We start from the raw sequence: 18018 nt of genomic DNA on the forward strand, positions 1-18018 counted from the left end.
ATTTCCAGGCTGCAATTCCTAAGCAGTCTCATCCCAAAGCTGCCTGCTTTGAAGTCAAAAGAAACAATTAGACGGCAGAACAGCCTAGGTCATACCCGACACACTCCGCAGTGTCACTGCTGCTTGGCCCTGCTGCTCTCTGGGGGGTGCCACCTTCAGGGCTGATTTGCTGCCTCTTGCTAAGCACAAGGATGCTGCTGCCTGCCCATCTGGGTCGGAGCAGAAGATGAAACACACTGATAAGCCCCAGCAACAGAAGGACACAAAATCAGAGCCTGATAAAACGCCAGTCTTGTGAAGAGTAAGAGACATTTAGTGGAGAAAAGGCTTTATTAAGGAGGGACATTGTAACATACTATATTGCTTTGACACTCCAGCTCTCTGGGAGGACCCAGAGATCCAGCACAAATACTTAGCTGAACCGCACAGGTGTTGGGCCTGACACCTCGGTGAGAGGCCTTTCCTACCTCAGGACTCTTCCATCAGCAGCGTTTGTCTCTGATGAGGAGGGGCTGAACCCTGCTGGGACAGGCTGAGGGTTAGGCAAGGAGAGAGGCAGGGCACAGACCTTGCAGCTGAGCAGTGGCCGGCAAGCAGCTATTTCAGATGACAAATTGCCCCAGGCTGGAAAGCAGCAGGATGGATTTGAATAGAGTTGCTGTCAAAATATCAGTGCTGGATCATGGGTCTGCAGGACCGTGATAGCGCAGAGCCTGGCCCTCAGAATGCAAGGCTGACTATGGCTTCTTCTGTCCCTTCCCTTTCTGTCTCTCCTTGTCCATGGCAGCTGCTTGTGCCTGCAGCCGACTCCAGTACTCTGGCAACTGCTCCCTGAGTCCCAGCAGGCTCTGCTGCCTAACGAGGGAAGAAACGGGCGGTTAAAACAGTCCCCACCATCACCCCAGTGCTCAGACAACCCTAGCCTGGTTCCCCCAAGGGTCCCTGGGGCTCACTACAAATTAAGCAGTTCAGACTTCTTGGGTTCGAAAAACCCCAGTGATTCCCTCATGCCACTCAGCGCTCAAGTTTACTGCTCTTGACAGCAGTGACCTCCATATTTCTCTTTGCCCGTTAGCCTCTGTGGACACAGGTCTCACTGCTCTGCGCTGGCTTGAGCTCTCAGTACCCAGGGAGCGAGATATCCCTGGAGGGGATGTCACCCCAGTTTTTCTTGTATAAGGCAGACGAGAGTCTCCTCTCCAGGCTTATGAGAAAGAGGGACAGAACTGGTGGCTGGCAGCATAGGATGAAACTTTTCTGCATTTAACTAGCCAGGTGACACCACGGGATTCACCCTGTAGATGAAGGAAGGCTACCAGGTAACATGTGCTGTAAGGTCATACCTGTACCCACCTGTTCCATTTCAAATTGGAGAATTAAGGCATAGTGAAAAGAACAAATAGAGTATCATTGCCACTATTTGGCTCCAGGTTCCCAAAAGAATTCAAGGAAAAGGCCACGCAATAAGAGATGTCACAATGCCATCTAGTGACGGCATGGACTCAGTGCATCACGTAAACTGACTACAACCTCGGCCTGAGCGTGCTGGGGATCTTCTCAAATCGAGAAACCTCCAACACAAATCGCGTTTAAATATCAAATGAATCTAGGAATGGAGGGGAGGAGCAAGGGACAAAGAGATCCCCGTTCTGCCTGGCTATGGGGTCAAAAGAAAGAAGTAGACACTTAAGTGAGGATTATATTCCCTGACAAGCTTTCACAATCTATGTTACACAATGACAAGCCTGCCCCAGGCATCCTGACTCACAGTTGTTAAGGTGTTCTAGGAAGGACAGAAGGGAGAGGAGGAAGGGTTCTGGGTGGCTGTCAGGAATTCACCTACCTGAACCTTACCCAGAGATAAATCTTCCACAGTGCCCTGAAGAACCCAAAAGCTCCAGGGTGAGACCTTGCATGGAGCTGAGCAACACCACAGCTTACAATAACGCAGGTGCACTTACCTATCAGGCAGAAGGAGAACCTTACCTATCACGTAAGAACATGTTACATCTCTCAATCCATGGCAGGTTCTGCAAGGATTTGAGAGGCAAATCTGGCTCCTTTGGGAAAGCCTCCTTCAGTGGGTAGGAGTTGAAGTCAAAAATGAAGATGGTGCTGTCACTGGGTCTGCTCTGCGTTAATGCATCTGCCTGCTGCTGCTTATCTCCTAGACAGAAACAATTGCATCAGGAGTCATCCAATAAGAACTACCAAGGATCAGTGCACAGCTGAATGCACCCAGCGACTATGTAACCAAGACCACCACTCCAAGACGCTACCCACCTCGAAGCAGCAGGCACCAATTCACACCATCCACTGTGAACACTGGCTGCCAGGGAGACGCTACAGCATGAGAAGGTGGAATACTGAAGCAGTAAACAATCTGTGATGTGGCTGTGTTCATCAGGGACACTGTGCCATCCCAGGAGAAGACCAGGGCCTGAAACAGCAAGTTGACACTTAGAAATGGATGTCAGAGAGGTGAAAAGTATTTCCTGGAAAGGACATGGAATGACATTCAGGACCTCACATCCCCAACCACGATGCCGTTTTCTTTGACTGCCCAGTAGTCGTAGGGCCACAGCAGATCAAGAACAGGCTGTGCAGGGAATTTGCACTGGAATTGCTGCAGGTTGGGACTGGGAAGGAGCAGCAGTGCAGGTTAGAACTGAACTAGATTCAGCCTTCTGCATGGCTGGCCCTGGAGAGCAGCTTTTCATCTTTTTTTCTCCCCATGCCTGAAAACTTTCTGAGGCTACCTGAAAAGTCTGGCTGGATTTGTGCTCGCAACTTCTCCTCACCATGGTGCGCTCTCATATTTGACCCTGATGCCTTAAGCTTTGTGTCTGGACCCTCTCATCTTTGCTGATGGACCTGTCCATGTGCAGAGGGCCTCCAGAACCTCCCACCTCAGTGGTCATTAGAGGATATGGGTACAAATGGATATTGAGTAAGATCATAGAAGAGAAATCTTTTGGGAGTTACTAGCTACATACAGACCTGTGACCGGTGCAGGAAGTCCCCACGCTAAAAATAGTTGGAGGCTGGGAAAGCATGTGAAGGCAGTACCATATCTGATTGCCCTGTTCTTTATCTTCTAGACACCCAGATACAGCCATTACTGGAAATAGAATCCTAGGCCAGAGGGACCTGTGTTCTCACCCAGTTCTTAAGAGAGCTTGCAGTAATACTCACTGCACTGGGGAATGCCAGGACAGGCACCACGGCGCTGATGGCAAGATTTGGATCTTCAGGCCTGTAAAACAAACTCCAGCTTATGTTACTGTTCCATGCACTTGGCCCATACTGAGAAGCTGTGATAATGACAATGGTGGTTTGTGGCACATGGGCTGGCATAAAGTTCCAGCCCAGCCCTCTCCCTGTGGAGACAAAGCTTGCCTCCTCCAGGCAGGAACCCCTGAGGCCCGTCCCTGTGCATACCTGCCTAGGAACTATATTGGAGATACAAATTCCCTGCCTGCCAGGGAGACATGAAACCGTAGTCTTCAGAGCAGCAGCTTCCCCAAAGCTGACCCTTCTCAAACCAAGGGGATAAGTGAACATAAAATTGATAGAAAGATGGCAAGAAATGCTTATTATGGCTTATAGGGGGAAGTTATTCTGGCAAGGGCAGAAGACAGGAGAAATAGTTTCCCCGGGTACCTGGCAGTAACCCAGCTAGTTGAATGTCAGCCCTGTAGCAGTGCTATAAGCACCTGTGTTCTAATGCACAGAAGAACCCAGAAACACCCCTAATTCTGGCATAACCATTGGATTTTAGCCCTGGAACTGACTCCCAGCAAAACCGCACTTGCTACTGACAGCAGCGTGGCAGAGCCACCTGGGTAAAAGCAGTAGAAAGTTCTCTACCCTACAGAAATCTGGGGCTCCCTGCTGGACCCGACCACTATACCACATGGTTGCTTTGGCTGGAGTGAGGTCTATCAGAGTCTACCTCACCTGTCTGCCAGGAGCGTGACACTGGACTTCCCGGCCCCGGGTGCTTTCACCAAATAGAAAGAGCTGTCTGTACATAGCACTAGAAGCTGCACGATGGGACAGGTAGGATCTGTACCAGGGCAAGGTGTCTCATCGCTGGCACCTGCAGAACTCTGCAGGAAGTGGATACTACGGATAAGACGTTCCTCTAGAATGGCAGTCACAGACAGTGGGTATCCTGGGGAAGCCATCGAAAAAAAAAAAAACAGACAGCTGTGTAGGAAGAAAAAGGAACTGGCAATTTATCCAAGGAATGCTTAGCTTGGACTCTGGCCTGCTCAGGGGCAGCAGCCACCAGAACAATCCTGATGGCAGAAGATTCTTCTGCAAGGAGAATCCCTGCCTCATGGCAGGATGATACTAGCACTGATGGCAGCCTGTACTGTGATGCCACAACAGCCTCAAAGATGACTTGAGGGTGCAGTGGCAAAGCAGGGACTGTCTCGTAGCCTCAGGGCAAGAGAGGCATCAGTCCTCGCTGCAGCAGTTCAGAGCCCCTGCATTGCTGTGGATGGGAGTGGTTCTGCCAGGGCTAAGGCAGTCACGCTGCACTGGCAACTTCTGGCCAAGCATCCCATGAAGAAGCGAGTCCAAACTATTTTCAGATTTGCTTGTAAACTCACTGCCAGTCCCCTGTTCACACCAAGCTGGAGCCTCAAACTCCTAGGGAAGAGAGCAATTTATCCACTGTGATTCCAATACACAGTCCCAAAGGGCAAGCTCACCTAGGTGTTCATCCCAAATAGTCATTGTTGCATCTTCACATGCCAGTGCCAGGTACCTGGAGCAGGAGCTGACAGCCGAGCATGCAATTGGAGCTGCACATGGCCACACAACATCAGGTTTTGGATCAGAATCTAAACAGAAGGACATGAAGAGAGTTAACTGTAAGAAGGTGCAGAGCATTCTCTCTCATGGTACCAGCTTTCAGTTTCCCAATAAAGCATGCACCATTCTGGGGTCTCCTGCCAGAGCGGCTTCACTCAAAATACTGCCAGCCTGTGCAACATGGAGCCTTACAATCCAACCTAACCTACATGATAGGGGGCAGCTCTCCTCCCCATTCCTCCTTTCCCTGAATCATGAAGATCTGGCTGAAAGACAGCGACTGGCCACTGAATACTCCCACTCCCCACAGAGCGCTCTGCTAGAGAAAGCAAGACTTTCTTACCCACTTGCTCCTTGAGCAGACGGTTAAGTAAGTAGAAGCAGAGATTGTGGCTTCCATCCCAGTGCACGCTGATGCCAGCTGGAACATCTGGTATAGAAAAGGAGACAACACAAGAGAGAAGGAGATTGGAGACAAAGAAAGGAACAATCCAGGACACCAAAATACCATTAGAAAGCTCTCATTAGGGTTCTCACGGTTTCCCTGATGGGACTTACAGAAACTGCTCACACAGAAACTAAACCACAACAAACTCTCCCCTCGACTGTTATTTTTATCTTGCCTATGTAGCCCCTCATCTTTTTTGGTGTTTTGGGAGTTTTTTGTGTTTTGCCTTTTTTTTTTTTAACTATGGAGCTAAGTTTGTTTGACTCCATGCCAGTGACTAACTTATAAGTCTTAGGGATGACATTTTTATCCAGGCTTATGTCCCTGGAGATGGGATTTATATAGTGAACTGAAGCCAGAGCCATTGAGCTCTAACTGGAGCTCAATGTCATGCAACAACATGCTTCATAGGTTAACAGCTTTTTGCCCATTTGGATTACCTGGCTGCACTTTCATTTCAGGTCCCACCTGTAGGATCCGGCTAGGCAGGAGAAAATGAAAAGTAGCACGTCTGGGGGGAAAAAAAAAAAAAAAAAAAAGGACTTAAGAATGTGAAAGGAAGGCCTTGATAAGTAGGCAGCACCACGACAAGACCTGGAATGGCTCTAACCCCCTGTCCTGAAGCCTTGGGATGAAGGCGGCAAAGCTAAGAAAGACAGAGACTTCTGTCTAGACTGGAAAAGTGTCCTGTGTTGAATTCTCATGGACTGAAATCCTGGTCGGTTCTCCCACTCACCTGGGGATCTCCTCCTTGCTCTCTCTCTCACCCTCGGCCTCCAGATACTCCCGATAAGTGCTGCGGAAGATTGCTTCCTGCTGCTCCCACTGGGAGTCCTTGATTAGGTGATTGTACCCCAAGCCAAGCATGCTGCCATCATCCACTTTCTTCAAGGCATCCAAAGGGCTTTTAAAACTACTTCCTGGATTGGGAACACCAAGGGAAACGACACAGCCCTGTAGGAGCAGACACCATGGAGCGCTCAGAGGCACTTTGACCATCCCTTCTTCAGAGTGGCGTTATCTTGAGGAGGGACACACTGCATTGTTCTGGTAGAAGTATTTCAACACTAAGACTATATTCTGTGGGACTTTCCATATCACTAGCCCATTTTCCAGTATTTGAAGGCAGGGACTAAGGCAAGTAATCTGAGGACCCAGCTCACCTTGCCTTTCTGTGGCATTCTCCCTGACATTGTCCCAGCTCCCTCCCTATCCTCAGCATTTTCCTATGAATCCAGGACTCAGAATGGTGAGCTAGGAGTTCTGTCAGGTTGCTAGGATCTAGGAAACAACCTCCTCCCTCACAGACGACAAGCCAAGAGTATATGACACCCACTTCGACACACACTGAAGTATTTTGTGCTAGCAAAGATGACTTGTGAGACGGTCAGGTAAGAAGCAATTCCCAGTGCAGGATTACATGTAACTACAAAGACAGGTCAGGAGGGGACGAGGGAACACATTACTGAAACTTTCTGACCTGTTCTGTAGTCATAAGGGCCATGATTCCTTTGCTACCTGACGGAGGCTGCAGGTTACAAGTACAGAATCAGTCCTGACCTGTAATGGGTTTGGGTGGCTTCACTTGCAGCAGCAGCACTGGGAGACTCAGCTTTCTATCAGCTTTGTTTGCAGGCACAGGAGACTCCTGCAACAGAAAAATGTCAGTCTGAGAACTGTGTTGTGCCCTACACTGCTTATTTTTCACTGGTTCATGGGAATCAAATGCTTCCTGAAGTAAGCGTATGCAAAGGTTGCCTGACACTGCCTAGGAGATATGGGGTTTAGGCTCATTCTTCAGGCCAAAACACAGGGAAGTCACTACTTTCTTAACATTAAAAAGGATGTTTTGCCCAGACACCTCCTGTCTTTGTGCCCTACACAATCTCTCTGAATTACTCCTGTTGCAGCATGGGCCTGGGTGAGGCCCAGCTAGGCTCAGAAAAAAAGAAAAAAGAAGCAGGACTAAAGGTTGCGGAGTGCTGCTGAATACAAGAAACAGATTTTACTTTAGAGAGCCCAGGACTGGAGGAGGTCACATACGTGCTTGGCTAGGAATGGAAAATCCTAACAGGGGACAAGCACCAGCGTGTCACCACCACACCCCACACACATTGACACTTGGCTAAATTGAAAAGATCTGGCTAAATAATCAACCACATCTCAGAAGGAAGAGACAGGAACTTGGGTAGTTTACATGGGGGACATTTGCCCTGAAGACCAGGCTGAGAAGCAGCTTCCTCTCAAATGGCCTGGAAAATCTCTGCTGAAGGAGAAGGGAAGCGTTAGAACCAGGTATCACAGAGGGTTAGCTGGAGGTGCTGGGCAGAAGGTGCTTGTGTGTTGAGAGATGAAATGTAGCAGAGTGAAAGCAATGCAGAAGATGGTTAAGCACTGACTCAGCATTTAAAATTCCCCATAACAGCTCAGGACGTTCACTGAGGCCAGCTACAGTCTCTGCAGAATTGTCTCCATGCAGCTCCAGACTTTTCTGCCAAAGAACCGGAGGTGGCAACAGTTAGTGCAAACAGGCAGAGACCGTGCCCTTCTCAGGCAGGTTCGGCTGTGACCCCACCAGCCACCCCTTGTAGTTAGCCTAAAACACAAACCCTGTTCAGGACCAGACTCCCAAGTGAGGTATCAAGCCCATTTCCCACTCTTTCACCTTCCCCCAGTAACATAAGGGAGAAACCCTGTGGGAATACCCTTATATAGGGCCCCCTCAGATGGGGCAATACCGCTGGGAAAGAAGCTGCCAGTTTCAGGGAGAGGCAGCAGGAATGCTAGCCCTGGGACCAAGGGAACCTCGTCGGAAAGCCTTTCTTGGGAGAGTAAACATGTCCCAATAACAAAAAGGCCTTGTGAAATGTGGGATGGGCGGCTGTAGAGACATATACTCCATCCCCCTGGGCTGACAGACTTGTTCAGCCTGTATCTTGCTGTCACTGTCTGCAGGAGCAAGGCTTGGGGAAAGACCTGTAGGCAAAAGGGTATAAGAAAAAATAGCACAGTGGGAGACAGAACTGGTTTGTACCACAGATGTCCAACTTGACCTCTTCTCCCTGCAAGCTTCTGCAGCTCCTGCCTTCTTTTCCATCTCCTTCAGCCAGGAATCCTTAGGCAATCTGTAGATCTCCAGCCAAGCTTTTGCGCTGTCTGCATTGGGAAACCACGTTGAGCAATTGGAAATGAGGAGAAAAGGTCTTTCAAGCAAGTAGCCTCTGTTATCTTATATCCTTAAAACAAGATTTGGATATTTTTTGAAATATAAAATCCCTGTGAACTCCATGCAGCCCACCTCTCCTCCCACTTAAGGCTTGACATGCTTGACTGAGAGTGACGTCTCAGCCTCCAGCTCAAGTCCTCGAGGTTCCACATCCACTGAAGAAATTCTATGAACCGACTCAGTCAAAAAATTTGACCTGTAGCCTCTGAGGTAAAGTAGAAAGTGAGACGTGGTCTCACACCAGTTCTCTGCAGATGCTACATATCTCATTCTCAGCGTATGTCCAGGCAGATTCCACCAAACATGGGTCCAGAAAACCTGCTACCAGCAAATGTGCTGACGAAGGCAGCTGCCATGGAACAGAAGAATGTTGCAGCAAGGAGTTTCTTGTTGTGTTTTTAGACTGTCTCTATGCTGTCTAGCTTATGTCTGCAGAGAAAATTCTTCAGGTCTGCGTATTTCCAGTGTAAAAAGTGAGCCATAGCAAACCAGAGGAAGAACTGAGATTGGTACTTCTGGGGAGGAGAGGAAAACCTGCTTTCACTGAGCCTCCTGGGAGCTGGGAACTGCCCTGACCAGTTCCAGACAGCTCACTTTTGGGATCAGCACTCATTCATACCAGGCCTTTTGGAGAGGATAGGGAGTGGCAGCAGCAGCTCTCTAAATTGAAGGAGGGACTGGCAGGGTTAGGAACAGGATCCCTGGGAACCCAGAACACTTGGAGCATTTTAAAAGCATTGCTGCTGGCCTTTCTGCTAGAACACAACAGCCATCACCCAACACACCATATTCCTGCACTTGCCTTGCAGCAGGACTCCTGCGTAATCACCTCCCGGGGAGAGCACCACCTCCACACTAGTATTTCGTTTGCTGATATCCTCCTGACAAAGGAAAACGGGCTGGCATCAAAGCAAGATCACAGATTCAGAGAGCTCCATAGACTTACGGGGTGAAGGCCAGACAGATTGTTGGAAGAACAGGAATAAATATTGGGCAGCGCCCTTGGAGTGCTGCTGCCCATGACAGAAATTCCTGAGGGCAATTAGTACTCCTCATGATTGATTCCTTACCAACCTGTGCCCAGCCTCTATGGAATTAACTCAATACTTACTGTTTCATTTAGGATTTGAATGAGTAGGAAGCTTTCCTTGTGAAAGAAGAAGAGCCAGACAAGACCTGCAATAGAAATACAAAGAGGAGAAAAGCGAACAGATGGTAGCCACGCTCTTGAGAAATGGCTGTTACATGTGCAGGAGAGTGACAAGGACTACATTTTTTCCCGGGCTCAAGGAAGAATATACCACTGCTTCCAGCTCTAAACTTTTGCTGGCTTCCTTATGCCAGCACCAGCAAACACTTGATTGTACATAGAGATGGATAAGCCAGTTTGAAGTGTGTCTCCACCAGAATTGATAGGTTTCAGATGAATCAACAAACTAACCTATTTATCACAGGGCTGTGCAATTATAGGTGCTGAAACAAAGCACAGGCAGGAGGTCATGCGTAGCAATGATTCTTTCTGCCTGGTCCAAAGTGTTCCTAAAATTTACTGCACTTCACTCTCAGCTCTTCACCAGCCTCTGCTGCTCCAGAGAGGACACCAAACCCACACCCTCTACTAATCACAAGGCCCTAGGGCCACCCTGTCACCCTGCAAGCTGTTATCTAACGCCCTCTTTGCAGGGCTTTCTAGGAAACCTGTCAGCCATTCTAATGTTCCTCCTGATGTAACGCTTTTCCATAATGCAGCTCCACAGCACAGCCATCCTCAGCTGGGTCAAAAGAATCCATGTCACACTAACCCATTTCATCCACAGCAAGCAGGATGTGGCACTCATGTCCCAAATCCGAAGCATGGATGGCACAAATCTCCGTCTTGACTGCATCCCAAGCACAGACTTCCTTACAGTCAGAGATCTGGAAGGCAGCCAGGCCCACGGACAGGCCAACAAAGATGTATTTTCCAGACACTGCAAGGCAATTGGCCCTTCCAGTTACCTACCAAGAAAGGGAAAAGATGAGTGTACTCAACCGCTTCCCCAGTAGGAGGATACAGCAGCCATGCTAGGAATATACTCCCAGCCCGTCACCAACAGAAAATGCTGATTTATTTTACAAGGGAAATTTTTTTGCATGAACTTTCATCAAAAGAGCAGGGGAGGGGCCCTCATCTCTGTCACAGAGATTGTTCTGTGTTGAGAATGAGAAAGTTTGCTCCCACCTTTCCCCTTCTGATAAACAGAAGGGGCTTTAAAGGCCAAGAACTCAGTAGCACTCAGCCCTCCCACAGCTAATGCAAAGCTGCGATAGGATGCTGAGCTCCCCCGGGCAATCGCAGAACACCAGCGTATCCTCCTGGATACCTCCATGTAACAATGGGGAAGGCAGCGCTGCCCTTCTGCTGGCAACACTCCCATAAGTGTATTCACCATAACACAGAGCTGAGTTTTCCCATTTATATGCTCCTGACTAATTACCTTCTCCTCGCCAAACAAGGGTGGAGCCAGCCTGAGAAGCAGAAGGTGAATTTAGGGCTGTTTAATATCTGCTTCTCTCTTTTCAGAGAGGTGTGATAGATGGGTGGGAAGAAGAACCTGTCAGACAAGCTTAGAAGGCGCAGCCTTTCTGAAGTGAATCAGTGAAATGGTGGTGGATTCTGAGGAAGGTGATGACCAGAAGAATGTAAAATCAACTGCATGGATATTCTCTAGAAAAACTGCTATGCTGATTAACGCTCTCTCTGCTATGAGGGGCTCTGTACCTGGAATTCAGCTGTAGGAAAGAATTTTGTGGGCTGGACCTTTAGTTTTTGTGCTTCTCGGAGCATCTCCCTTTTTTCAATGATTTCCATAGCATTCTCAAAAACCATCATCACCAGCTTGTTGACCATCCTGAAGGGCTGAGACAAAGCATCACGCTTTCGATCGGGATCCTGCAGGAAGAAATCTTCCTCGTCATTCTTTAGCCAGTCGTTTTCCGATGGTGGAGGAATATCCAGGGGATGCTTCCGGATATACGCAGCCATGGCTCTGCCCTCCCAGATGCAAAACACACCACAGATGCAGGAATCACGGTAGATGCAGAAGAACGAAGAATCGTGCAATATCTACTTTCATGAGGTAAGGGGGGGGGGGCGGGGGGGAGAAAAAGATGGTTAACGATCTCTAAAAGGGAAGGGGGGTTCCTTTCAGTATAGATAGCCAGAGCAGACCTGTTCTGTATAACTTGTTTCTACTTGCTGTTACTCAGGGGTTTTGTCCTGCCCTGGGAATATCAGCCACACAGGAGCGGGGCGTCCTACAGAAAAAGGGTGCATAAAAACTTTGCCATGAGTATAAGAATTATGACAAAGCATTTAAAAAATACTATCTTGTTCTTCATTAAACGGTTTATCTGGCCTGGGTAGAACCTCGACAGTTAATGTGGAAAGCAGGTGATTTCACTGGAAGTTACAAACTTCATTTCCAAGCCACCGGGTGCTTTATGATCTTCCCCCCGCCTCGCCCCCCGGCGGGCCCGGGCTCACGGCGGGCACACCTCCGCCGCCGTCACCCCGCAGAGCGGCCTAACCTCGGAGCGGGAACCGGGAGCGAGAGGGACGGGGCCGGGAGCCGAGGGGCTGGGCCGGACGGCTCCAGATCCCGGAGCCGCTGCCGGCGGTTACGGAGACCGCCGCGCCCGGGGGGGAGCCTTTATCGGTGACACCCGGCCCGCCGTTGCCGGTCGCCATGGCAACGGCGCGTCGCGAGACGGCCCGGCCGGGAACGCGTCCCGGAGCGGAGGTTCCGGGGCCGGGGCGGGGCGGGGCCCGGGCGGAGCGGGGCGGAGCGGCCGCGGCCCCCGCGCACCTCCCGCGGCTGCTGCCGCCGCACCGCCGCCGCCATGGAGAGCTTCGTGGACTTCACCAACCGCAGCCAGGGCCGCGACCAGCTGTTCCGGTGAGTGCGGAGGCCTGGGCGGCCGTCCCTCTTGGGGGAAGCCCTGGACCCAGCGCCCCTCAGGGTGATGGGGCCCAGGGCAGGCCCCGGCCGCTGCAGGGCCCCCGCCTCAGGTGGCAGTGCTGGCCGGTGTCCCCGGGAGAGCTCCAGCCCCGCTCCTGCCGTGCTGATTCCCCCGCTGGGCCAGCCCCACCTGGGCTTGTGGCCCCTTCCCCCGGCTATAACTCGCCCTGGTTCCGCGGGGTGACCTTCGGCTCGGGGGTACTCCCTGCCCCGCTGCTGCCCGCCCTGCGAATTGTCCATGTTTCACCTGTGTACCATTTTCCTCATTTTTTTCCATTCCAGAGCCACTCAGTACACATGCATGTTGCTTAGCTATTTAATAGAGCATAAGGCTGATAAAAAGAAGCTGGTAATGAAACTCAAGCAGTTGGAATCTAGCATGAGCTCTGGCCGGAAAAGTAAGTACCTGGTGTCTTGAGGGATAAGTCCTTCTTCACTTGCTCCTTCCAGCAAAACAGCTCCTGGCCTTGCATTTTCTGTAGTCAACTTACCTTGAGCCATGAAAACTCTTTTAGTATATTCACAAAATTGTCAGTAGACCTCATCCCTGCCTTAGCTTGCCAGGCTAGGTAGGTCCAGGTAGACATTTATTACTTCCCCAGCCTCCTCTCTGATCAGGCAACCCGAATTATCGCTGGGAGAACTAGAGAAGTTAACAGTCAGCTGCTGCGGCAGAGATCAAGTTGTCATCTCTGTTCAAGGACAGACCACAGAGCTATGATGCGAGGCTCGCTTACTGCGCTCTCGATAGTCCTTCCAGCTAATGGGCTGAGACAGCCTAGTGTTAAAGATCATCACCCCAATAAAATCATCTCTGAAGGACCATCCTTCGGTATGGCTTTTTATATCCTGCTTCGCATATTCATTTTCTTCCACATTTATACTCTGCTAAAGCATACACCCTTCCATGCTTTTCTCATAGTCTAACCGTTTGCATCGCTTCGTTCTGTGTCGCAGTTGGATCCATTATGGCTACGCTGTTGCTGTGGTTGTATTGCTTGCTTTCGGGTTGATCTTACACCTACTTATCCATTGCTTAGTCCTGGAACAACTGCAATGTATGAGGCAAATATTATAATTTAATGTGTTACCATTGACTTGTTTTATTATTTCAGTTAGCTCCAGATTATGGTAATTTCCAGCAGAGAGGCCAGCTGGTTTATCAGCATAGCCGTAATTCTCTTCCTTCTGCTAAACAAATCACTAATAGACGTCAGGCCTAAATTCAGGACTTTTGCAGTTCCACTAAGCTTGGGTGCTGCCAACATCTGTCACCGTGACAGTGCAGCAGGTTATGAAAAGTATTTTGCGTAATATTGTATTAACATTCACAGGGCGGAACCTAAACTGTGCAGGGGATGAAATCTGGCTTTCCACGTATTACAGCTTGAAATGGGATATGCTGTTCCTGTTTGCAGGGAACTATGTGTACCTCTGACAAATTCACAGCTGAGGAGGGACTTGGGTCTCAGTGTGGTTGGCACGTGAATCACCAGCTTTCATGGAGCTCAGGAAGGTTGTGGCTCATGGTTGCAGCAGGGTTAGCGCAGTAACATCTGTCCACAGAGTGAGGTGGAATCCAGTGCAGCGTACAGCTGAAATTGGAGGCTCTGTGTCACTTTTTTGCTGACACTGACTCGTTCAGAGCAGTTGGCGATACTGGTCCAGAGGGCAGCCAGGCGCAGGAATGGAGCAGCAGGAGAAGGCTGTGAGTCCTGGCTATTGACAAAATTTGTGTGTAGGGCCTGGGCTGCTGCAGGACAGAACTGAGATGTTTACACCCCTTTCCTCGCTAATGCTAGATTCTCACGCTGTGAGAAGAAAATGCTTAACCATACAAATGCCCAAAGCCCACTAAGTCTTTTAAAAGTGCATGTAGACAGTGACACGCCAAGTTGTCCCACCTAGGGCTGTGTCTCTGCGGTAAAGGCCAGGCCGTGCTAACCTTTGTGGGGTTTCTTGCAGTGTTCCGCCTGGGCAACATGGTACACGCCTTGGTAGCAGCCAGGAGAACTACGCAGCTGCCAGATGTGGTTCCTCGCTTCTGCCTTACAGCCTCCAACCTGACCCGTGCCCTCTACTTTGTCTGCGATGCGGTCCTGTGGTTGAAGAGCGTTGGGCTCCAACCTGACATCGATAAGCCAAAGTGGCGGAATTGGGCTACCAAGTGTTACTACTTTTCACTCCTGATGAATCTAGCCAGGGACTGGTATGAGATCTCCTGGAGGGTGGAACAAGCTGTACAGGAAGAAAAGACAAAAGAGAATTTCTTCTGGGACAAACACAATGAGGAGCTAAACTGTGTGAAATGTGATAGTTTGCACAGTTTTCTCCTCCTACTGTTTCAGATACTGAAACGACATCCTCCTCTGCTGCTGGACTTGGTGAAGAATCTCTGTGATCTCTCAGGCCCTTTGGATACACTAGGGATCTACAAGACCAACCCAGGAGTGATTGGTTTCTGTGGCGTCCTTTCCTCCCTGGTGGGGATCCTCACATTATCAAGCCCACATCTGAAGCTGAAACAATGACATAAAAGGAGTTGCATAGTATGCAGCGAGCCAACAGCTTTGATCCCCTGAAAGGTTTTTATCCTCCGTATGGCACTTTCAAAATCAACATGTCTTGAGTAACCTCAGGATTAATTTTGCCCTCTGAATAAGTGAATCGTACCCCTTTGCCCTTCCCTGTGCCTTTACAGATGAGTTTGGTGCCATGACACAGTCCCTGATGGAGTGGAGGTGGGAGAAGGCAGGGAAATATTTCACAAACAGAAACAGGGCTTGGGACATGGCTGCTAGATAAGGAAATATTGATGTTCCAGTATTGTAATGCAGGGTTGTGAAATAGCTGCAGAGCCAACTGTAATACGTATATGACTCATAACTCATCGTGTTTACACTGGAAAGCTAGAATTCACCTATCAAAGGTTCCTACAGTTACATTTTGTATAGTAGGCTCAGACAAGATAGAAGCTGTGGTTAAAATGGCCTGAAGTCAAGCGTGAGTGTTCTGATGGGTTTGGAGTGATGGATCCTGTTATCTGTAGGCAGTGGTTTGAATGCAGTGTGATGGGAACTGAAGGGTGGTATGATCTGAACTTCCGTTGATCTCTGTAGCGTGCACTGGTGACACTGGATCTGTAGTCTAGCGAGTGCCAACTTGTGTCCCAGGAAATCAGGACTTTCTTCTTTTCCTTTGATAATGTGAGCCAAGGACTGTTGACCACCAACTCTTGACTTCTCCAGAAGGCCATGCCTGAGAGTTTTGGTGAAGGACAGCATGTGGGAGAAGCTTGTCTGAGTGCTGATGACGCTGTGATTTGTAGGGAACTGAGGTTCCAAAGCTGTGAATCTGGAACCACTCACAAGCACTGAATTTCCCATTACACACGCACCTTAACTCCCAAACCCCCGTGATTCCAAGTGCAACAATTTGCCATTAATCATATTGTGATAAGGAGCTTGTTTTGCTGTTTTAATTTTGCATGAAAAATTCCAGTATAATGAGGAGCTTTGGAACCTGCAGTTAAGGAGAGAAGCCTGGCTCAGAGCTCGTTGAGTCAGAAAAACTGCAGGGGTGTGTTTCCAGTTGGGTAAGCTCCCGGAGGGAAGGGAATGGAGTGGGTCGTGATAATATCAGAATCCCCTTTGAGAAGAAAAGCTTATTACTGGATTTGTGCATTCATGGTTTACATTTGCCTATCTGGTCCTCCCTATCCTTCCCTCTCATGACCACAAGATTTTTTTTTGTGCGTTCCCTCGCTGGTTGAATGGGTTCTACCATTTGAAAATGCCTTACGTTTGCCCTGCAACTGCATTATTGTTTATCAGTTACCTCGCTGGGAATGATTGCTTGGCAGCCTTAAAGGAGAAATGCTGTGTCCGACTGTCTAACAGTTACATGGCATGCAGTCTTTGTTGATCCTGACTTTGCAGAGTACCAGTTGTGACACTGAGAAAAATTTGCACACTATATAGGAGATAAAATTATAATTTTTCTTCATCAGAGTTAGGCCTGTGTGTTTTGCTGCTTTCTGGTGCAAGGACTCCTTGTTTAATGTGTCAGGAGACGTGAACAGAGACTACTCTAACCTGGACCAAGGTACTCTCTTATTATTTCTGATGCTATCTGAAAACAGAAGTTAAAAGGTGCTGGTCTCTTTTATTAAAAGGAGAAGGCTGTGGAATTGAGTAGGCTGGTAAGGCAGTGCCCCATTTACCTTAAGTCATTGTGGTTGGAATTACTTCCAGTTTGAATCTGAAGTGTTAGCCTGCCAATGAGGTGTTTGAAAAAAGAGGTTGCTGAGCAGGATAATTAAGTGTGCTTGAAGACACAAACGTGGCCTGCAGCAGCTCTTCTTTTTAATATGGAAATTAATACCATTAAAAGTAGAGCATACCAGCAGTCCAGACCATAATGGAGCATTACAGATGGGATATGTTGTCTTCAAGGGCTTCCTCTCCTTTTTAACAATGGATTTTTTTTGTTTCTTTACTCCATTTGCCTTTGAGCTCCTGGCAGTGTGGGGCCCATCCCTCCCTAGTCCAGGTTTGATCATTATCCCTCTGTGTAGCGACCCCTGTAAGGACGGAAGAGGAGTCTTGATGATCTGGCAGTGGAGGTTTGACCACCTTTTGTCTACAGAATTTCATCTTCTTGCAAAAAAATGCATTTTGAGTTCCTCCCAGGGGAGCTCGTGGATACAAAATGCTTCTTTCACTGGTTTGCAAACTGATTTCTCTTTTTTGCTGGTAGTTCGTAGGTAAAGGGAAATGGATTAACATAGTGATGTGGCCCCTGGGTAGCTACCCCTCCCTGCCGAGGGAGAAGGGTGGGTCTTTGCCTTGTGCCAGGCAAACACTGTGCAAAGCCGTGAGACAAGCTTTGATGTTTCTCCTGTAGGGACTGTCTTGGAGTAGCAAGTACGGACTTAACCTGGGAGGTGGGACAGTGAATTTTCAGCCTGGGACAGCCTTACTTGCCCCATTCTACATGACGTGGATTGGAGCATGCTGGAGTAACTCTTTACTGGGTGTTAAGCACTAACTACTTGCCTTCTGCTCCCCAGCTGGAGGCCAGCAATTTAATGTACCTTAATGTAATGTGACTGAAGCCATAGGATCATGGTCAAATGGAAAAAATCCTTTTAGTGCCTTTTTTTTTTGTATCGTGTTTTTAATACAGCAGTTGGAATAAGGACAGCTCTTTGAACACAAGCAATAAACTGAAATGAGCGTGACTCCATGTCTGTGTGTGTAACTTAAATGGTGGTGTAGAATCATAGAATCATAGGGTTGGAAGGGACCTCTGGAGATCATCTAGTCCATCCCCCTGCCAGAGCAGGGTCACCCAGAGCAGGTCACACAGGAACGCGTCCAGGGGGGTTTTGAATGTCTCCAGAGACGGAGACTCCACCACCTCTCTGGGCAGCCTGTGCCAGGGCTCTGCCACCCTCAAAGGAAAGAAGTTCCTCCTCATGTTTAGGTAGAACTTCCTATGGTCGAGTTTGTGCC

General features: G+C 49.0%; 2 protein-coding genes across 2 annotated transcripts; one reads left to right on the plus strand and one right to left on the minus strand.

The window, feature by feature from the left end:
• Positions 1-421: 421 nt before the first annotated feature.
• On the minus strand, positions 422-11526 carry WDR93 (WD repeat domain 93). The gene is made up of 15 exons (XM_063345379.1): positions 11263-11526; positions 10304-10499; positions 9613-9677; positions 9304-9382; positions 8310-8431; positions 6836-6923; positions 6012-6195; positions 5716-5786; positions 5171-5257; positions 4725-4856; positions 3961-4177; positions 3196-3256; positions 2284-2440; positions 1987-2167; positions 422-855 (listed from the first exon to the last, which is right to left on the minus strand). Exons 1-15 carry the CDS (start codon positions 11524-11526, stop codon positions 738-740), a joined length of 2022 nt encoding a protein of 673 aa, XP_063201449.1. The 3' UTR covers positions 422-737.
• A 789-nt stretch (positions 11527-12315) lies between these two features.
• Positions 12316-17744, plus strand: PEX11A (peroxisomal biogenesis factor 11 alpha). Its single transcript, XM_063346924.1, has 3 exons — positions 12316-12439; positions 12785-12900; positions 14468-17744. Exons 1-3 carry the CDS (start codon positions 12384-12386, stop codon positions 15031-15033), a joined length of 738 nt encoding a protein of 245 aa, XP_063202994.1. The 5' UTR covers positions 12316-12383; the 3' UTR covers positions 15034-17744.
• The last annotated feature ends 274 nt before the right edge of the window (positions 17745-18018 follow it).

Source organism: Chroicocephalus ridibundus, chromosome 9, assembly GCF_963924245.1.
Source record: "Chroicocephalus ridibundus chromosome 9, bChrRid1.1, whole genome shotgun sequence".
Lineage (NCBI taxonomy): Eukaryota > Metazoa > Chordata > Aves > Charadriiformes > Laridae > Chroicocephalus > Chroicocephalus ridibundus.